The sequence below is a fragment of the Colossoma macropomum genome, unplaced genomic scaffold (genome assembly GCF_904425465.1).
Source record: "Colossoma macropomum unplaced genomic scaffold, Colossoma_macropomum, whole genome shotgun sequence".
NCBI lineage: Eukaryota > Metazoa > Chordata > Actinopteri > Characiformes > Serrasalmidae > Colossoma > Colossoma macropomum.
This window is the reverse complement of record NW_023494821.1, coordinates 144,819-167,259: the sequence shown is the minus strand read 5'-3', so window position 1 is coordinate 167,259 and position 22,441 is coordinate 144,819. Positions and strand designations below refer to the sequence as shown.

Sequence of the window (22,441 nt, the reverse complement as noted above, 5' to 3'; positions counted from 1 at the left end):
AGGTTTAAACAGAAGAAGCCCAGGGTTCAAATCTAATAAATACATGCCTGTGAACTTCAACAAAAACTCCAAGGAAGATATTTGTCTTTCATCTGGATAGAGATTGGAAGTGCACTGCAAAGTCAACACGAGACAGGCTTAAAAAGAATGAAATGGATGTCCTTGCGTGGCCCAGTCAGAGTGCTGACCTTAATCCAATTGAAAATCTGTGGCAAAAGCTCAAACTTGTTGTCCATCGTCAATCCGTAACTAATCTCACCCAGCTTTGAGGAATTTTCCATGGAGGACTGAGCAAATATCCTTCCGTCTCAGCGCGCAAAGCTAATAGACGCTTATCCAAAGAGTTTACTTGCTGTGATAGTTGCTAAAGGTGCTTCAACAGAGTGTTAACCAAGGGCAGATGCTTTATTTATCTGTTCATATCTTATTTATTTTTGGTGTTTGAGTGGCTCACAAAAAAATTCAACAACGAAACTGAATCTGTGTTGTGAAATGTGGGAAAAGCAGATGGGGCATGAACACTTTTTCAAGGCACTGCAAAAGTGAAAAAATGCATGTTGCATAGTGAACTTAACCAATATTTTGTTATATTGTTTTCCTGTGCAACCAAAAGTTAGAGGTAAGGTCCATTCACTGGAGTCCCATATAATTAGTGAGTGCATTTTCAAGGCTTTTTTAGTATGTAAAACGCCTTTTCAGCAGTAGCATAAAAATGCCATTGGGAATGAGTTTTTACAGCCTATATGTAAAAACTTGTAAGGAGAGAGGTCTCTACAGGTATGGAAAAAATATCAAAAAAATAATGATAATAAGACAATAAATATATGAAAGACAAATGACAATAAAAAAAAAGAAATTGTAGGGGCACAATCCATATTCTGTGTAAATCCCTTGATTATCATCATTATTGCAGTACTGTTTCACTGTCCTGATTTTCTCTCACAATGGCCTATTCTCCTTTCTATTATTGCATTGTGATGATGCACTCACTGTGACCAAATTACAGCTGTGATATTATTCATGGTAACACACGCCATTCTGTTTTGTATTGTTGAATTATTTTTAATTATTTAAGCATTTTTAAGGCCAATTTCCCAAAAGAGCTTTTGAGGGTAGACAGTAGACAAACCTGAAATGCAATACACATATGATGTTACTTTTCCATCGTGTTATGCAGAATTTGTGCCACAATGAAAAGAAAACCCTCTATTACACTGTTTTCATTTCGCTTGACCTCTTTATTGAAAAACAGTGCATGGGGATTTGCATTTAAAACAAGCACCCCGAATACAGAATTTGTGTCAGAACTGAATACAATCCGCCTTGAAGAGTAATGAAGGCACAGCTGTTGCATTCCACCTTGCAGTACTTCAAAGAAAGCTATATCAATTTCCACATGTACCTGTTTAAATGCAGTCTCATGTGTACACTGCATTTCACTGTTTTGATTGCAATTCAATGAGGCAAAATGTTTAAAGTACAGAGAAAAAGTTAAGCGATGTGAAAACAGTGTAATAGAGGTTTTCATTTGGGCACATATTCTGAATAACTCTATGGAAAAATAATGTTAAGTGAGCATAACATTTACACTGTAGTGTTTGCTTTTCAATTTGGCACAAATTCCTCTCCATAACAGTCTATATTCTCTGTAAATTGAATATATTTTACACATATTAGAGTAGGCTGAGCTGCTCTCAAGATAGCAAACGGGCTAACAGGCTCCTCAAATAATATTCAGAGACAAGCTTTGTAATTTGGTCTTTACTAAACGACAACATACACTGCCATTCAGGTGACGTCTTTTTCGGGAAAGGCCTTGCTTATTTCAGTAAGACGATGCCAAACCACATTCTGCACGCCTGCATGCAGTCCAGATCTGTCACCACTGAAAACATTTGCTGCATTATGAAATGAAAAATACGACAAAGGAGACCCCGAACTGATGAGCAGCTGAAATCCTACATCAAACAAGAATGGGAAAACATTTCACTTTCAGAACGACAGCAGTGTCTCCTCAGTTCCCAAACGCTTACAGTGTTGTTAAAAGAAGAGGTGATGAAGCACAGTGGTAAACTTGCCCCCGTCCCAACTTTTTTGGAATGTGTTGTTGGCATCAAATTCAAAATGGGAATATATTTTTCAAAAAAACAATAAACTTTCTTAATTTCAACATTTGATATGTTGTCTTTGTAGTATTTTCCTTTAAAAGTATGATTTACATGATTTGCACAGCATTGCATTCTATTTTTATTTACATTCTGCACAGCGTCCCAACTTTTTTGGAAATGGGGTTGTATTTTAAGCAGTGAAAAAGTTGTAAAGTGGCAGTTTGTTGGGGGACATTATAATTTATAATGTTGACGCATCTATAACACAATATAACAACATTAATCCAAAAGGCATGGAAAGGGAGGATGGGACATGACTGTATTTTTAAAACGTACCTAAAATAAGACAATTGCTAACACCTCTTTATGCAGAGAAAGTAGTTCATGCTTTCATAACTTCTAGATTAGACTACAGTAACGTGTTACTGTCTGGCTGCACTGCTGTATCTCTAAATACAACTATCTCGGACTAGTTCAGAATGCAGCCGCCCGTGTGCTCATCAGGAAAAGAAAGTCTTGTATCACCTAGTCTTATTCAGCTTAAACTGGTTTCCTGTTACGTTCCACATTAACTTCTGACACTTAAAGCTATTGATGGCCTAGCTTCGGCTGGGTGATCAGCTAAACCAGCACCAGACCAGCACTGACTTCACTATGCTGACTTCAGTCAACCACCCTTTTCTCTTTACAATAGCATTGTAAAGTATTAAAGTCTTAAATCTTTAAGAACAAAACATCTCCACGTGGTTGCCAAGTAGAGACAAAATCCTCCTTAATCTAACTAAATGTGTGAAGAACTAATCTTTAACTGAAGGAGTTATCCTGGCTGGGTTCCTCAAGGCTGCAAGGTCATTGTTAAGATCCAGAGGCAGTGGAGCTAACACATGCAGATGGGCAGTTAGACTCACAGTCACGACCATCCTCACAGCTGACTGCCCTGTCACAAGGTGAAAAGGTGTAAAAGGAGAAAGACCTAAAAGGTAGCTCCAGGACTTCATTAGAGAAACTAGCTAGCATGTCTTTATTTTCATGTTTTTTTCCCTTCTGAAGCTCTTTATCCTGTAATTATGGATGTTTCTCTCATCATCGGTGTGAGCTCTGTACATCTTCAGCGAGAAACTATTGAAAACTACTAAATGGCCCTTTACTTCTCATGTAAATGTTTTTCACTTAGGGGTGTCAGAGTGGAAATAAGGCCCAATCCCGTTTCTTCTTTTTACCCCTACCCCTTGTTTGCAAGTGTCACCCTAACCCCTTGGAACTGAGCTGCAAGGGATAGTGGTTGAAATCTTGCTGTATGAAATGGGACAACCCTCAAAAACATTGCTTCATTAACAGGCTACTAGCGCTGCTCTGTAGGCAACCCGGCCCATCTTCAGTGATAGCAGAGAAGGGAAAAGTTCAGTGACCTCGCTGCTGGGCTTTAGTTACATTTGGGACATCATATGCCTTCAGAGGGGGGTTAAGACAATTATTTATTATCGCCCATCCCTAATTCTTGGGTGATATGAAGCTGAAGTCAGCTATTCACCAGCTTCTTGCTTGAATTTTCCCGTTCCACCTTAAATGGTGCAGCAGTTACACTCTGGCGCTTCAGGCCTTAAAATTGCTGGACTATTTAAGGTGGAATGGGAAAGTTAGCTAGCTAGCTACCAAAACATTAGCATTCTATTCGCGATTTTTTATGCTTGTTATGAAGAAAATGACCATAATACATTGAAACGACATTAAACTAAGATAATACGACAATTATAATAATTTTAACAGAGAAAATTCTCACATTTGTGGGTTTCTTTGGTCGCTCGCGCAGCCATCTTGCCGGTTTTTCTTTTTTTCTCATAACACTCCGTTTGGAGCCTCTGAAAAACCTCCATTTGGAGGGTCATGTAGCCCTAACACTTCACCCTACCCGTATATCTAAACAAAAAATGGGGACACCCTAACCCTAGACAAAACAGAGGGCTAAGAGCTAAGTGGTAGGGGCAAGGGGTGAAATGGGATTGGGCCTAAGTGTCATATTCCTGGACTTTGTGCATAAAAATGACCCAGGAGTAGTGTTTGTTGAGCTTCTCAGCTTCTTCTAAGCTTCAGGAAATGAGTTTATACATTTTAGATTAACAAGACCTTTACAAAAAAAGCAGTAACCACTAAATCAGTGGTTCTCAAAACTTCTCAGTGCCCTGCAGATGGTTTACTATTCTGGCTCCCAGCATGCCTGAACAAAGCCAAAGGAAAATGATTGCTTAGTACAGGTGTGTTGGGAGCTTGGTTGGAGTGAACTGACCAGTGGGCCCTGAGGACTAGTTTGAGAACCACTGCACTAAACAATCCTTAATATCAAAGATATTAAAAACTCACCTTTGCGATATGGCTAATCTCTGCTGGTGCCTCATGGGATTCTAATAGTATGTTAGCGCTAAGCTAACAGAGCTGCGCATGAACATTTTTTGACCTCTCTAGATTAAAGACTGACATTTGTTGTGAAAAATTCCATATGTTTTATTTGATGCTTGTAACAGGCTTTAACAGATATTTTATCTGCATGTAGCAATTGTACAGTGACCTTTTCAGTAAAAAGCCTTGACATAAAATTTCTAAAAACGGACTGAAACTACCTGGTCAGGCTATCACTTGTTTTCATAATCACTGATGACAGATTTTCCAGAGGACATGGAGCAATTTTTTTCTCATGAAATTAGTTCCTCTTGTTGTAAATCTAAATGTGATTGGCTGATTTCACTGTCTCTTCCTAAGAGTCTTTGTTGGTGGTGAGTTGGTTGTGTAGGGCCTTCAGTTCAGTTCTAAAGTCCAGTGGGAGAGGCCGCTTGGCTGTAGTTACCTAAATACCAGAGGAAAAACAATTGTGATTGAATTTTCTGTTGGGCATTTTAAGATTTTAACCCTTTGTTTCCAAAAGAAACAATACAATAAGTGTAGGACTACGATACTTGCAACGTTTAAATACCTCAAGCCTCAATAATAATACCTCAATAATAAAAATGAGTAAAAAATGACATGTATTTTATAATTCTTGTAAATAATTAGCTTTTCTCTTGTTAACAATAGTTCCAATATGGAGTTACTCTACACAGCTGAATAATATATTGGTAAAATCTCCTTATTTGTGTCATGTTACTGACATTAGGGACCCTAAAATTAAGAAGAGCATTACTTCATTAATAGTCTACTAGCCGTGCTCTGTAGGCGACCCTGCCAGTGTGTAGTGATACCAGAGGAGGGTAAAGTTCAGCAACCTCTCTGCTGGGCTTTAGTTACATTTAGGACATCATATGCCTTCAAGGGGTGGGGGGTGTTTATTATCTAATTAACTAATTCTTTAGTGATATTAAGCTGAAGTTGGCTATTCACCAGCTTTTTGTTAGAATTTTCCCATTCCACCTTAAATGGAGCAGTAGTTACATTCTGGCGCCTTAGAAGTCAGTACTACTGGACTATTTAAGGTGGAACGGGAAATTAGCTAGCTAGCGACTGAGAAATCATAGTATCAGCATACTATTAGCGATTTTTTATGCTTGTTATGAAGAAAACGACCATAATACGTTGAAACGACATTAAACTAAGATAATACAGTGGTTATCGTAACTTTAACAGAGAAAAATCTCACTTTTGTGGGTCTCTTTGGTCGCTTGTTTTTTTTCATAACACTCTATTTAGAGTGTGCCTCTGAAAAACCTCCGTTTGGAGGGTCAAGTAGCCCTAACACTTCACCTTACCCCTCTATCTCAACAAAAACCCCTAGACGTGAACACGCAAAACAGAGTGCTAAGGGCTAAGCGATAGGGTGTGAGGGGTGACATAGGATTGGGCCCAAGACTTTGTGTCCAAAATGAATAATTCTGTCACCGCTTTGAATTATGGCTACTCAATATTGATGCTTAAGTCTGCGGTGCATAGTTATTGACTCCAATACTGCACAATCATCTGACTTTACTAATGTGCAGATCTCCTGAACAAAGAATGGAGCCTAGTTAGTGAAACCAAGAGGTTGTTGTAGCGAGTTAGAACTGATTGATTGCAAGCAGTGGTGGACAGTAGCCGGCATGTGGGGGACTGGGGTCTGTTAGTACCTCTGATAGCACTACTTATGCAATTTTACCACCGTGACTCATGGATAACTACGATAACTTAATAATAGGCTTCACACATTACATTAGAGGACCATTTTGAAACACAGCAATAATGAGGAAACATGAAAATTATGCTGTCATTTGTTTTAATTCAAGGTAATGTTTGTATGGAAGCCCATAAGATCCTAGTTGCATCACTGGATGCAAGTGTCCCTGTTCGAGTTCATGACTTGTTGTGGACAGTAAGCTCATAACACTATGATGCTGACTGCACTGCGGGAGGTGGCTTATTTTTTATTGCTGTGTTATTGATTCATTTCTCTGAGAACAGACAACATTCAGCCTAAACCCTTCGTTCAGACTTGGGGGTGAAATGAAAGTTTACTATAATTGAATTCTGGGACTGAAGACCAGACAGAAATGCTGACTGCCTTGACACACTGCCCATTGAGTAACTTTCCATCTGGTCTGATTTAAAGCCTAACTGAGATTTACAATCACCGTTTTAATGTTATGAAGTGCAAATCCAGTAAAACAGTAGATGCTTTATGAGTGACATTCCAAACCATTAAGCAGTTTTGAGACTTGGTTTGTAACATGGGACAGAGTTTTAAGGGCCTTATTAAAGCTGTAATCTGCTCACTTTAGAACAAGATTTGTTTAAATGGCCTGTTTTAACCAATATTGATTTTTGGCCTCAGAAATTCAGTTTGAATGAGTATTACTGTTGTACCAATAAAATCACACCTGAAAGACCGAATTTTAATATGTCAAAATTAAATATCTACATTTTTTCCACTAGTAAAGAATGTAATTTTTAATTGAATTGGCACAAGAGAAAATTAAACTGTCCCTCCACATAAAATTTACTTTTATTATGTAAAAACTAAAAGTCAGGTTAAACTAAATTAATCAAACAACACAAAAAAGAAACAATCAAGCCAACTTCAAATCAATTTCAGGACAGCTGATTTTTTTTCTTTTTTCTGAAATCAGAGTAGGTCCCAAAACCCAAAAGAGATGTCAGGAAAAGCCTTTTTTTGCATTCCATTGGCTTTTAGTCTAGCTAGCCGTTCTCCATCCAGAAAATCAATCCAAATCATTTCCATGGAGACAATAAAGGCAGAAAGGCGGCACTGATTGAAAATAATATTCCACTGGGCTTTTCAATTCCAGCCAGAGTGAAAAGCTCTCACCTCTTTTGACGCAGTAATGGCTTCCATTGAAGGTGTGCATTTGAGAGCTATAGCCTCTTCATTTAGGACACACACTGCATTAACGTTACACTATTACCATTAATATTAAAGCAAGACTGAAGGCACTCAACCTGAAATCCAGAAACATGTCATTACACGTGAATCTGGTTCCATAATTGCAGTCTGAATGTCTAATTTGGGTCACAGTTAGGGGTAAATAACACTAGCATGCATGAATTGACCCCAGCATTTCTTTCCACAGGAATGAAATGTGTTCTCATTTCATACTTATTACTGCTGTTTGCATGCAGTTAAACGGCAAAAGAGTTATATTGCGAGAGCAAAACTGTTACTTCAGGCTACTTTAAGGCTACTTTAACACCAGTGTTGAAAACATTCCAATATTTGCAGTTGTTTATAGACTGTCTAAGAACTGACAAGCCAAATGAACCAGAGTGAATGGGGAGAGAGAACAGAACAATCTAGAATAGTGTAAACAGATGAGAACATTTTAGAACAGGTGCATGGGCAGAACAAGCGGGAGAACATCCTGTAACAGTGTGCATGTAGAGAACATTCTATAGCAGTGTAAATAGGGGAGAACTTTCTAGAACAGTGTGAATGGGAAGACATTCTAGAGTCAAGGAAATGCAAGTATTGCACACCAACCAGACGTTTCTGTTCAGTGGTTTTTGTTTGATCAGTGCTCTGGCCTTTAGACTCCATACAGCTACACACAAAAACATTCAAGAACAGTGTGAATGAGGGAGAACATTCTAGAACAGTATGAGTGAGGGAAGAACATTCCAGAACAGAATGAATGAGTTACAACTTTCTAGAATGGTGTGAATAGGTTAGAAACGTGTGAGTGGAGAAGAACACTCTAGAACAGTGTGAATGAAGGAGAACATTCTAGAACAGTGTGTGCATGTGGAGAACATTTTAGAACAGTGTGAATATGGTGAGAACATTCTAGAACAGTGTGTATAGGGAAGAACATTCTAGATCCATGCATGGAACATTAAAACAGTGTGAATGGGGAAAAGATTATGTAGAACATGTTTAGAACACTCTCAAACATTATGCATGGAGAGAACATTCTGTAACAGTGTAAATGGGGGAGAACATTTTAGAACAGTGTGAATATGGTGCGAACGCTCTAGAACAGTGTGAATGTCGGGAGAACTTTCTAGAACATATGAACGGGGAGAATATTCTAAAACAGTATGAATGGGGAGAGCATTCTAGAACTGGGTGAACAAACAGAGTTCTAGAGCAGGACTCCCCAAACTTTATGTCTTGGCCAAAGTGGAATGCTTGGGGTGGACAAAGACGAAAAGACAAAACAACATAAAGACGGTAGGTGATCACAAAGTTTTTATACTGTACTAAAATAAAACTTTAAAAAGTTAAATAAGATTTTAATAAGTGGATTTAATAAGTCATACATGGTTTATTCTTTCATTGGGTAATGATTCAGGATTAGGGTAACTTTGTGGTGGCCACACAATGTTCTCATGGGCTGCAGGCCTCACTTTGGAAAACCCTGTCTACAGAATCAACAATCACACAAGTAGTTACTAACTGGTAATGAAACCTTACTGTACACGTCTGGCACACCAACCAACCAAGCGTTTGGACTCGTTGGTGACTGTTGGGTCAAGGTTCCTTTTTTGATATTGATTTTGATTTTATGAGGAACCTGGAGCATTTGGGCCAGTAATGGTAACTGAGCAGTGGCTCATGTTTCCCTGCTATATCCTTTCTGCTCATTCCTGTTTAGAACTACTACCTCCAGACAGAAATCTACAATTAATGACGTATTTATTATACTCCAGAAGAGCAGACTGTTTAGAAGACTGTGCTGAATATGTAAATATCTGCTTTCTATTCATTTTACTGTATTTGTAACCATATTGAAACACGTTATATTTCTCCTCAATGCTAATCTAGGTGGATTTGGTCTCTTGTACAGATTACAAATGAATATGTATCGGTATCCCTATAGCTAATATACAAAATACATTAATAGCATAAAGTACTCAAATACACATTAATTTAACACACCATCCACCTATAAAATCACACAAAACACTGCAGTTTCAATTACTATTTAATAAAATCTTACTTATCGACCCCTTACATAATATGAACCACAGACAGACAGTAAACAGGGTTTTAATATTACTAAAATAACCAAAAACAGGTTTAAGGCTTAGTATAAGAACACAGAGACAATGTAAAAATATTGGGTTAAAAAACAATAATTAAAAAGGAAACAGCTGTAAGTGCATCTAAATAACAGAAAAATAGGCACACATTCACATGTTGGCTCTGAAACCACTTACAGATCCTTACAAGCCTCAAAATTGAGTAATGCCTCCAAAACGGGCCTGACTTCAACATTAAAAACCAAAACTCACAATAAGCACACTGATCTGCCAGAAGAAATCTTTCAGAAGTCTGATTCAGTTCAGCAGCCAGACGTGTTCTAATCAGAGCGGAAAAAAGGATCAACAGTGAGCCTCGACAGTGGTTTTAAAAAAGCTTTAGGAAAGTGTTTTTTGTGAAGACTGCAGCAGTGCACCGGTCACCACATCTGATCAGGGTCACCACTTTTTCCAGCCTTCATTTTTCAATTTTCAAGTTTGAAAGAATAAAGTGTATTACTTACAGTTCTGAGCATATAAATCCCTTAAACACAGTCTTCCTTCACTTTTGTTTCTGGAAATCTGCTCTCTCTTTGCCTGGTACATTCAATTCATGTTTGTAGTGAAGAAGCTAAAGGCTTCCAGATGATCATACATCAAACTACTTAAGAGTTCTCAACTAGGCTCAGTTTTTCCACACAATTAGAAGAGCAGAAAAGGTTCTTACAGCACTCTTACCCTGAGAGGTGTTCTGTTTATAGCCCAATGTGGACTGTACTGTGCTGTACTATACTGTGGAGGGAAACCCGACTTGCCCAACCCAGCTAATGAATCAGTCTTCAGACATCATCAGTGACATTTTAAAGCAAAGCATTGGCCAAAAAATTTAATTTACTCAAATACAAATTTAAAAATGCAACTGATCAGCCAAGACAATTTTGGTGTGTAAATTTTCTACTTTAGTTTTGCACTGGAGATAAAACGCTGACAAACAACGAAACTTTCAGCCACATGTTAGCATCATGCAAACTGCTAGCCTAAATCATCACTCACTTGCCCCAAACAGTAGCCACCTTTACATACAGCCTAATAATCCGTTACCAATCCGACTAACAGCTCAATTGGGACAGAACACATCCATGTACACACCTCATTTGGAATAGGCTAGTCTGATTGAGTCCTTTCGGAATCCAATTTCTATCCAATTGAACGAGGTGGGTAATCCTGTAAATAATCAGTTAAATAGAAGAACAATAACCATGTTAACGCCTGTATCCGATTACATTCCCAATCGGGCATTTTAAGTACGTTCTGCACATGTGCGTCGCATCATAGCGGAAGTTTATAACGTTCAACATGGCGGGAGCAGAAACTGGTCAGCAGAGGAGACGTTTAAAAGACGGCGGTGGGACGGGCGTCCAGTTTATGTGTCTCAGAACACGACGTCTTCCTCTCGGCCTTCTTTAATAAGGACATGTGAAGGACGTTTTCCTGAGTCTGACATCATTTTAAAGACAACTGACACAATTAAAAACACAAGCACTGCTCACTGCTGCTCGTCTCACTCTGACTGGACTCACGTGATGCTCGTTGTCAGGGTAGCGCCTACACTTTGGTGGTTCTCTACGCATGTGCATAATTTTGGATAAGATTACTTGTAGTATGCATGTAAACGGAGACTTGCCATCAGATTGTTGAGTAGAGTGAGATATAAACACCCCAGTCTTAATCTACAATTCGCATGTATTCAGTCGGATTGGCAAAAATCTTTGCATGTAAACACAGCCAGTGTTGCTAAGTAATCTCAAACAGACTTGCTTATGTTGTTTCTGACACTTTATGACATACTGACATCTATAAAAATGGACAAAAGTATATCATATAGCATCTGTATACATTCCCTTTAATTTTTTCCTAATGAGGCAACCCATGTGAGCAGTGTTAGCACCAGGTCCACAGGCTGGCTGTATCAATGTAACCTACGAACATTTTCTACATGTTAATTAGGTGTGTAAGTTGCATAGCTAAAAATAGTAGTAGCAGCCATCTTGAACTCTGAATGTTGTCTGTATTTCAGTCCATTTTTTAGATAACCGTATGTCATACAATGTCAGGAAGCACATACAGTTTCAGCATGCAGTACACAATGCTAACAGTTAAAGGTGGATAAAAGGTTTCACTGCTTGTTGGCTTTACTGGCCTTGTAGCTCCAGTGCAAAACTAAAGAATCAAACTCCAGACACCAGTCAGGTCTTGGCTGATTGACTGCTTTTGGGGTAAGGAAAAGTTCTGTGTAAATATGATTTTTGGCCAAACATTTAATATTATAGGCAGGATCTAAACTCTGCCAAATGGTGGATCTCCAGTTAGGAACCCCTGCTGCTTGTCCTGTGCTGGGTTTTAGTTACTTCTTCCTCTTCAGAAAAGCTTTGGCCTCCTTCTGCAGCCGTTTAATGTCCTCTTTCCCACTGTCATCTGACTCGGGCACGTAGTCAGAGTCTTCATCCACTTCCTCTTCCTCACTCTCATCATTAATGAAGCTGTTCTCATAGCGGTCTTCATCATCATCATCTTCATCATCTGGCGCAGACTTCTTTGCTGCAGAGCCAACAAGTGAAGCAATGTCAGAGAATAACAATGAATGATTTTACTACCAGAAATACTGTATTAGAGAATTAACTATTAAGTCCAATCAACAATGCTAATAAGACTAAACACAAATGCAAACTAGAACTGTGACAAAAAGGTATTTATTATTTATTACCAACTTAAACTCTAAGCCTGTTATTAAGTTACTAACCTTAAGGCTTATCATTAAATACTGGTAAATACTAAAAACGATTCAGTAACTACTATGAAACTGTAACTGGCCATCGTTCCTTGGATTTTAAAGGTGCAGTGTGTAAGATTTAGGGCCATCAATTAGCAGAAATGGAATACAGTATACAAAACCATGTTTTCATTTGTGTACAATCACCTGTAACTACAAATCATTGTGTTTATGTTAGCTTAGAATGAGCCCTTCATATCTACAAAGGGAGCAGGTCATCTTCCAACAGAGGCTGCCATGTTGCACCACCACATTTCTACAGTAGCCCAAACCAAACACTGGCTCTAGAGAATGCCTTTCATGTTTTTATATTGAAGCCGCAGCTTGAATTTGGTGGCGCTATAGCACCAGTTGGAGGACGCAGAAAAGAGAATGAGTGGTTGCTGCCGGTGCTGACTAACCATTTTGTGTTGCGACTTTGAGAACCCAAATTCTGACAAATGGAGGATCATACTTATTATTTAGCACAAGAAAAAGTGAGGAAGGGTAAATCTGTTAAAGAAGCGAAAACATATGGCAACCATAGGTTCTACCACAAGCTTAGAAAGGGAGGGGGATTCAGCTGGTTGCAATCAGCAACCTCACCACTAGATATCACTAAATCTTACACACTGCACCTTTAAGGGCTTAAAGCATTAGGTTATTATATTAAAAAAGTAAACAACATTCAGGTTTCATGATTTGCTGCCCCTACTGTTTTTAGCAATTTGTTTTACTTTTGCTATTTCAGTAGAAAAAAGTATGTATTCAGTGTCAGACGTGACTATTTAAAATTACTTAATGTGGTGATGATACAGGCATGTTAATGGGTGGCTAATAAGTTTCCATTAACTGTTAGCTACATTAGCCTCACAGCTTCAGTCAAGTTTAATTAAGTAAGTACACGCATAGCTAAAAACACGAGTGGCGTCCAGCTTGAATTGTATCTGTATTTTTGTCCATTTTTACAGATACAGTATGTAATATAATCTCAGGTACATAGTTTATCTATATAGTTTGTAGATACAGTGTAAATGTATTTATTAAGGTTTCCTCCTTGATGTTCTGAGGATTTAGTCATGCTAACATGTTAAGTTTCCATTACATGTAAGCTACTTTTTCCTATTGCTTCACTTAGTCTGTCCACTTTTACAGGTAACAAAATGTCATGCAATGTCTGAAACAACATCACACAAGTGTATTTTAGATTACTGACCAATGGAATGTGATTATTTAGGCATGCTATTAGGTGGCTGTGTGTTTCTATTACTTGTTAGCTACATTAGCCTACAGCTTCAGTTCATGTTAATCAGGTGGGTACATCACATACCTAAAAACAGTGGTATCTTGAAGCTTAAATTTTGTCTGTTTTTGTCCATTTTGATAGATAACAGTGTGTCATACAGTGTCAGAAACAACAAAGTCTATTCAAGATTACTTCACAACTTGACATAATGATTTATGCCAATAGGTAGCAGTAAGTTTCCATTATTTGATCTACATTAACCTCATAGCCTCAGTTAATGTTAGTAAAAATGCCACATAAAGTATGTCACTAAAAATAGCAGCATATTGAACCCAGAATTTTGTTTGTATAGATTTTTTTAATAGATAAAAGGATGTCAGTGTCAGAAAGCAAGTCTATTTGAAATTACTTAACACTGTTTGAGGCAACTAAGAATGCAAACAACACGTGACTGTCTAGATTTGACGTCAGAGGGAAAAGTGTAAATCAGATTACATCAAATTGAAGTGAAACTGCATGAATTATATCCATCCGTGTGAGCAGTGTGGTTGTTTTCTCCACACTGCCTGTGTGAATGTGCTGTGGTTATTTCTAAGTGTTTAATTAGATCAGCAGCATCTGCCTCCAGTGGGGCCTGTTGATTAGCCATGAATCATAATGTTCACGCAGGCCTGTGCCATCTGTGGCCCGAGCACATTCCACTTTAATGGACCTGTCTGCTGTATAATGTAGAAGAATGCTAAATCTATTATTTATTCAAAAGGACTGCATTTTTATCTGGGGCAACTAATGCACACATTGGTTGCTTAGGTTTATTGTAAGAGATGGCGAAGGACAGGGTAAATTGAGTTTGGGCATATGTGCATTTGTGTGTGTTTGAACCATTAGCTCTGCCATCAGCCTTTTTCATTGTGTTTGCCAGTGTGTGTATATGCACTTGTGTGTGTGTGTAAAGACTTCAAAGACATAAGACTGACTTTAAAGACACAGAGCAGCCTGGTATGACTCAAGGTTAGACAAGTGAGATTACTCCAATACTGAGAAGCAGAACCACTGAGCATTTTTGAAGCTGGATGTGCGCGAGTGTGAGACACAACCACATTTACACGGAGCCAAAAGGGAGATTTTCTCGCTCTGCAGTCATTAGAGTCATTAGTTTAATCGGGACTGGGCCTCCTTTTTAATGTTTTCAGGTTTTTTTGTCTTTTTAAATGTTCTTCTATATCAGAGCCAAACGCAATACAGTTATTTGGACACAGGTTTCCCCTATAACAGAAAAACGATATTCTTCAGAAAAGAGTTACAATTATGGGTGTAAAAATGCAACAAAGAGTTGATTAATTAAAGTTAGTGCTTATAAAAAGCTTTTTAAGACCTCAACAAAGAAAAAATAACATTATGCACACAGCCAAACTACCTACACAAACTCAGATATGGCACGTATTAATGGCTGTTTTATTTAAACTGATTGGTTCAAAATCAATCAAACCCACGTCCTTCTTGCTGTGAGGCAACACACTGTGCCACCATGCCGCCTGGTTTTTAGATCAGATTTTTTTTTAATACATGCAGTGGTACATGCAGGGTGTATTGATTGCACATCTTTTCTGTGTTTTTTATCAGTTCTGCCACCCTCGAGCCCCTCATGGTTGGTCAACTTCTGACCACACGAACAACAGCAGCTGAATATTTTTGGTTGGCAGACTAATGTGAATTAGGTTAATGTATACAACTCTTTTCAACCTGCTCTTTTGCACCTCTAACATCATAAGACATTTTCAGTCATTTTATGACTTTCGGTTTTAAGGGGAACCCTCCATCAGTGCATCGTGAAGCTAGACTCGATTATTTTCAATAACAGTAGTAATCAATAAAATAAGTGCTCGTCATGGCCATAAGCAGCAGGGGGACACCAATGTCTAGACCTCGGCTGTTTTGAAAGGGTTTTCTGAGATTTAATGTGGAAACAACGATGAGACCACACGGACAGTAGTGACGGGTCCTCAGCTGACCTCGAAACAGATGTGGCTTGGCTGACTTATTGGGGAATTCCCCTGATTATTTAAACTTTCTGCATAACGAAATCAAGATGTAAACAGTGCCATTCAGAGTGATTTGATGTGAAATGCCCCGTTCTAAAGAAACTTACCGAGCCAGAATTGTTCACAGTGATGATGATAGGAACCAGACGTATATAAAAATACTTTTAAATACAAAAATCCAAAAAACTCATTACCGTCTATGATCCACTACTGTGTAAATAGTTCCTCCTGTTATGTTTGTGTATTCAGTGTATTTTTAACAATCATTCTGAACCGTACCAAAATGGCGAACTTGGAAATTTCCTATTGCAATGAATCGTTTCCTAAAAAAATCATGATTAAAACGACACGTTATGAGGTCAAAGATTCACAACCTCTACTGGCAGTGTAATTTATTCAAAGGAATATTAATGAATGCTAAAAATGCTAATGAGTGAATGAAAGCCCAGAGAGCAGTTGGCAATATTAATGCTCAACAAGAATCATGTGCTCAATCACCTGGCTACTAGCTTCCGTTCATGGTAGAATTTACTAGTGGAGTATTCCTTTAATCTTTGTGGGAAAAACTGGCTCAAAAAAGACAGGATGCTAGCCTTAGCTACCAAGTACCTAAACCAAGCCATTGTCTTACTTTTGGTTCGTCAAGAGCCCATTTCCTTGTTTATACTTATTTCAATCAGGATATCAAAAGGAAGCCAGCATACGCTCTGAGCTACTCCACCCTCTGGTCTAGAAGCTAAGCTTTGTGCACAGTGGGTATTAATCATAGGGGCTGTGGTAATTACAGTCCACTGAGGGGCCACTCAAAACCCTGCTGTTAAGGCTGCCTGATCAATGCTGTTGCTTAAAGCTTCAATTCAATGTTATTTAAATGGCCATGCAGTGACAGGGAGACAGAAAGAGATGGAAAGATGTGTTGTTGCCATGGTGTTTTTTTTCCACTTCTTTCTCTTATTCTTAGGTGGTTCTTGTTTGGAGGGTGTGTGAGGGATATTGGGTTGATCTTGGGTTCATATTTGCCATGCACTGCACATAATGTTTTTTACAATGCATTACATTGTGTCAGTGAGAAATACAAACCTGGGGGTTGTGTGTGTTTGTACTCTTTTTTGTGTAGAGGATTCTTTCTGGAAAGAAAAAGACAGGGACAAAATAGTTTTAAAGACATCTGGAAAAGTTTTCAGAAGAGATAACCACCTGGTAAAAGACATTGAAATATGGGTTGACAGCGTTTAGAGCCTTTACTTGTTAACTTATTCTTTTAATTAATTCATATTCCAATTACTTTTGATGCTCTAAACTAAAAGTGGCAAAATTAACTCTCTGGAGTAATATCATTAGAAAACAAATTAAAAAAACAACAAGGTATTTCATCTCAAAATGATAATGCTGCACTAAAGTTGGAAGGAACCTATGGTTAACAGCTAGTTGCAGACTGTGATGTACTTTCAGAGAAAATTGAGAGTTACAAAGAGCAATTAAAAAAAAATCAATATTGCTTGAAACACATTTGATTTTACCACTGGTTAACACAATTAGTAACTAGAATTTTTCACTACCTCACTTCCAAAAACATTGGGACACTGTGCAAAATGTGAATTCAAAAAATATAATTATGAGCAAATCATTTAAAATCTATATTTAATTGAAAATAGTACATATATAACATATCAAATGTTGAAACTGAGAAATTTATTGTTTTTGAAAAATCTATGCCCATTTTGAATTTGATGTCAGCAACATGCTTCAAAAAAAGTTGGGACAGAGGCATGTTTACCACATCGCCTCTTCTTTTAACAACACTCTGTAAGTGGGAATACATGGTATCAAATATTTGGGAGGAGACCAACTGCTGTGGTTTTGAAAGTGAAATGTTTACCCATTCTTGCTTGATCTAGGGTTTCAGCTGCTCAACAGTTCAGGGTCTACTTTGTTGTATTTTTCATTTCATAATGCACTAAATGTTCTCAATGGGTGACAGATCTGGACTGCAGGCAGGCCAGTTTAGTGCCTGGACTGTTTTACTTTGGAGCCATGCTGTTGTAATACATGCAGAATGTGGTTTGGCATTGTCTTGCTGAAATAAGCAAGGCCTTCCTTGAAAAAGATGTCTGGTTGGAAGCATATGTTGCTCCAAAGCCTGTTTATATCGTTCAGTATTGACGGTGCCTTCACAGACGTGCAAGTCACACATGAGATGTATATTAATGCATCCCTTACCATCACGGACGCTGGCTTTTCAACCGTTGCCGCGGTGTACACGATTTCCAATGTTTTGTTGTCCTTGTCCCAATTTTTTTGAAAAGTCTTGCTGATATCAAATTCAAAATGGGCATATACTTTTCAGAAAAAAAAACAAAATTTCTCAGTCAACATATGATTTGTTGTCTGTGTAATATTTTCAATTAAATATGGGGTTTAAATGATTTGCACATCATTGCATTCTGTTTTTATTTACATTTTGCCCAGTGTCCCAACTTTTTTGAAAACAGGGCTGTATATAAAAAGTTCTGAACACTTCAGATGCTTTAGCCTCAGAAGTAACTCCTGCTGTTGCTGTGCTACAGAGACTGCTGCTTAAAAAGACAGACTGGGGTTCAAGCCTATTAAATGTACTTATGACAAGAACCACAATTTGCTTTCTTCCACTGTAGCGCTGCTTGACTAAAGGTAATTAAAGTAGCATAGCTACTTCATTTAATATAGGCTAGATTTTAATGATTTAACTGTTAAAGTGCATTGTGCTCATTTGCACTAACAGCTACTTAATTCTAAGTAGGTTACTCAGCATGGTATCAGACTCAGTATCGGCACGTACTTAAAAATATGTACTCGTACACGTACTTGGTCTGAAAAAAAAAAAAGAAATGGTATGGATGCATTCCTAACTTGAAGTGATCATAATCTTCATTAATAGTCTTCTGATTGGTCATTTATGAAGCATGTTTCATGAAGTTGAAATAGCTGCAACTCGTGGCAGTTTTAAACAAGTTTCAAGCGAGCTGCAGGAGGCTTTACTGCAGCTTACTTAAAGCCTCCTGTATGCAACGAAAGTGGAATTTAGTTTAATGGCAGTTGCATAAAATTTTCACCATATAAAGCCAGCCTTAGCATCAGCTGGGAGAACAGCTAGCATTTTCCCTTGTTCACATTTCTGAGTGTGACATTCCATTAACAATACTCACCTATAGCAGTCAGTCCCATAAGGGCACTCAGGCCGATCATCATCGTCATCCTCATTGCCGTTACTTTGCTCTTCCTCAAAGTCATCATCTCCTGGGTGACTACACTCTTGGAAATGGACTGGATTTTTCCTGGTAAAAAAAAAAAGAACCCTGCTTTCAAACTGCGTAGAAAAGATGTCAAGGCAACAACATACAATACACAATTCAAATGAAGCGCATTTACTGATGAAATCAGAATAATTAACACAGATTATGCTAAACACAAAAAACAGAGTATTCACTCTATGCACACAGAATGCCTTATTATTTTACCAGTTGACACATTCTGAACTGTTTACTTCAGAAGGCCTTTTCATTTAATTGCATTCTGTTTTGACTTTTATGTGTCAGTAAGGTAGTTAAGCAACATGGAAAGAACCAAAGGCAACAGTCTGGAAAAAATGTCTGAGCAGGTGCTTGATCAGTTGAAAGTACATCCAGCTCTTGTCATCGTGTTCACGGTTTTGCGCTTAAAGAGAGTAGTCTGGTGAAATAAATTACATATGATCACAACAGTGACACTGCCAGGGGTAATGTGAAGAGAGGTGATCCTTCAGCTGCTTTCTCAATCAAAAGATCTTAAAAAGATCATTTAATGGATAAAAGATGCCATATAAGATTGTAGCCATCTCCAGAATCCCCTTTTATTTGAGGAGAATTTACCTTGGGCTAAACTAGAAACTATTTAGTGTTCTTTATCTGTTAGCATTTGCAATAAAAGAAAAAAAAAATAAAGTAACTAGAGATAAGAGTGAGTGTAACACTGGAGGTTTCCTGATATCACAAATAAAACCATTTAGACAGACTGAATTTAAATGATATGATTTCTAACTAAAACCAAAAAAAGGGACAAGGGCTTCAAACTGAATTAAAGAAATCAAAGCAGTTAGCCAAGACGTGTTTGATGTCTGAAGTTTGCTTCTTTAGCTTTACAATGGAGCTAGAAGACCAACAAGTAGTTTGAGCTTACAGCCAGCAGTTAACACTGTCCACACTGCATGCCTAATTAATCACACCTTTTCCTCAAATAGCATCGAGTTGTTGAATTGTACAACATGGCTATTCAAAGCCGTTTACAAAAAATTTGGGATGCTGTGCAAAATGTAACTAAAATCAGAATGCGATGATGTTCAAATCATTTAAACACTATATTTAATATAAAAATATATGCCCATTTTGAATTTGCCAGCAACATGTTTCATAAAAGGTGGGATGGAAGAACAAAAGACTGTAAAGTGGCATCAGGCTAAAAAAAACATTTCACAACTAATAAAGTTAATTGGCAACAGGTCATTAACATGACTAGGGTATTAAAAGAGTCTTTCAGAAGTAAAGATTGGGAGGGGTTCACCACTCTGTTAAAGACTGTGCGGACTAATAGTGCAACAATTCAAGAATCTCAAGAAACGTTTCTCAACATAAAACAGCACAGAATTTGGGGATTCTTTTTGGAAATCATGGATGCCGTGTCCTCCGGGCTAAAGAGGAGAGGGACCATCCGGCTTGTTATCAGCACAAAGTTCAAAAGCCAGTGTCTGTGATGGTGTGGGGATGGATTAGTGCACATGCCATAGGCGACTTGTACATCTTGGAAGGCACCATTAATGCTGAACGATATAAACAGATTTTGGGGCAACATATGCTGCCATTGAGACAACGTCTTTTTCAGGAAAGGCCTTGCTTATTTCAGCAAGACAACGCCAAACCACATTCTGCATGTATTACAATAGCATGGCTCTGTAGTAAAAGAGTCCTGATAACCCACTGATAACATTTGGTGACTTACGGGAAAAAAAATAAAATAAATAAAATAAAACCCTGAGACCCCGAACTCTTGAGCAGCTGAAATCCTGTATCAAACATTTCACTTTCAAAACTACAGCAAGTGGTCTCCTCCGTTCCCAAATGATTACAAAGTGTCATTAAAAGAAGATGTAATGCAACACAGTAGTAAACACTTCTCCGTCCCAACTTGAAACGTGTTGCTGGCAGCAAATTCAAAATGGGCATATATTTCCTCGGTTTTAACCTTTGATATGTTGTCTTTGTACTACTTTCAATTAAACGTAGGGTTTAAATGATTACATCATTGCATTATGTTTTTCTTTACATTTAGCACAGCGTTCCAACTTCTTTGGAAATGGGGTTGTATGTGGACACTCCTACTTTGTGTTTTCTGGCTATTTAGACAAATGCTGGCAGTAAAATGGGCTTGTACTATGTGCCTGAATGCACAATGCAAACTGTGAAGTTTGGCAGAGGAGGAATAATATCCTGGTGCTTTTTTACGGCTGGGTCCTTTAGTTACAGTAAAGACAAAGTTTAATGTGCCAGTGATGATATTTTAGTAAACTGTGTCATTAAAACTTTGTGGAACAGTTTGGGGAAGCTCCTTTGCTGTTTCAGCATGACTATACCCCTGTGCAAAGCAAGCTCCACAAAGAAATGGTTTTGTGTGAAAGAACATTTGGCCTGCATAGAACCCAGACCTCAACCCCATCCAACACCTTCAGGATGAAATGGAAAGCCAACTGCTAGTCAAGCTTAAATCATCCAACATTAGTTTTAACCTGACTAATGTGTTTGAATGAAAGTCCCTGCAGCCATGTTCCAAAATTTAGTGGAGAATCTTCCCAAAAGAGTGGAGGCTGTTACAGCAGCAAAAGGGGTACTAATCCCGTATGAGCGGTTTTGGAATGAGATGTTACCAATTAATGGTTAACGCTGTTTTATTGTTTTGTTTACATTTGTATTGTATAGCATTGTGATACATTTGAACTGAACTGAATTATAATAAATAAATGCACATGGATGTGATGTTTCAGCGTCCACATACACCAGGGGTGCTCAGTCTTTTCCAAGGAAAAAGAAAGACAACAATAAAAATAACCATAACAACAATTATAATAATAAAAAAAACACTCAGGTGTGCCCTTGTTTGATTAGAATGTAAGCTTGGCCCTTTCCGGATAAGACCGGGCACTCCTGACTTACACTATATAGCCAAACATATCTACAATAAACCTGCTTATATGGTTTCTGACAGTGTATGATGTACCGTTTTCCTTGAAGTCTCATTCTATTGTGAAGCTGTGTAAATTAGAATTTTTACTGAACTACCGCTTTATGACATGTTTTGTACCTGTAACAGGAGGCGCCATAGGGACAAGGTGTCCGGCGCTGAACTCTGGGCTTGCTGCTGCTGGAGCTGATTTCCGAAGAACTGGTCTTTGCGCTCTGCTTTCCGTTCTGCGAGGGCAGCTTTTTGACCTCTGAGTTTCCAGAGTCTCCTGCCTCTGCGGTTGAACCTCCAGCCCTGGACCTCGGAGCAGCCTCTGCTCTCTTCCTTCCTCTCCCTTTCCTCTCTTCTTCAGAGTCTTCGCTGAGTCTGTCCTCGAGTGACCTTTCTTGGCTTGGTTTTGGTGCAGGAGCTTGATCCTGTTAGAAAAGTCAAAGCTTTAATCACCTGCTCCTTAAAAACACTGCAGCACAATAATAATAATAATAATCGTCAGGCCTAAACAGATTTCAGTCCAGTCACCTTCAATATCAACCAAGATAACTCCAGTTAGGCCTGT

At 38.2% G+C, this 22,441-nt stretch overlaps 1 protein-coding gene across 4 annotated transcripts in view; it reads right to left on the bottom strand.

The window, feature by feature from the left end:
• Positions 1 to 9,492: 9,492 nt before the first annotated feature.
• Positions 9,493 to 22,441, bottom strand: part of aplf (aprataxin and PNKP like factor) — a 39,189-nt gene continuing 26,240 nt past the window's right edge. For 3 of the 4 annotated variants that reach the window (XM_036560343.1, XM_036560342.1, XM_036560344.1), the window contains 4 exons: positions 22,006 to 22,301; positions 18,825 to 18,953; positions 16,720 to 16,766; positions 9,493 to 12,140 (listed from right to left, as the gene is read on the bottom strand). In XM_036560343.1, the coding sequence (XP_036416236.1) occupies positions 11,947 to 12,140; positions 16,720 to 16,766; positions 18,825 to 18,953; positions 22,006 to 22,301 (666 nt within the window). In that variant the 3' untranslated portion in view covers positions 9,493 to 11,946. The remainder of the gene's footprint in view (positions 12,141 to 16,719; positions 16,767 to 18,824; positions 18,954 to 22,005; positions 22,302 to 22,441) is intronic. The other variant, XM_036560345.1, reaches the window with a different exon arrangement.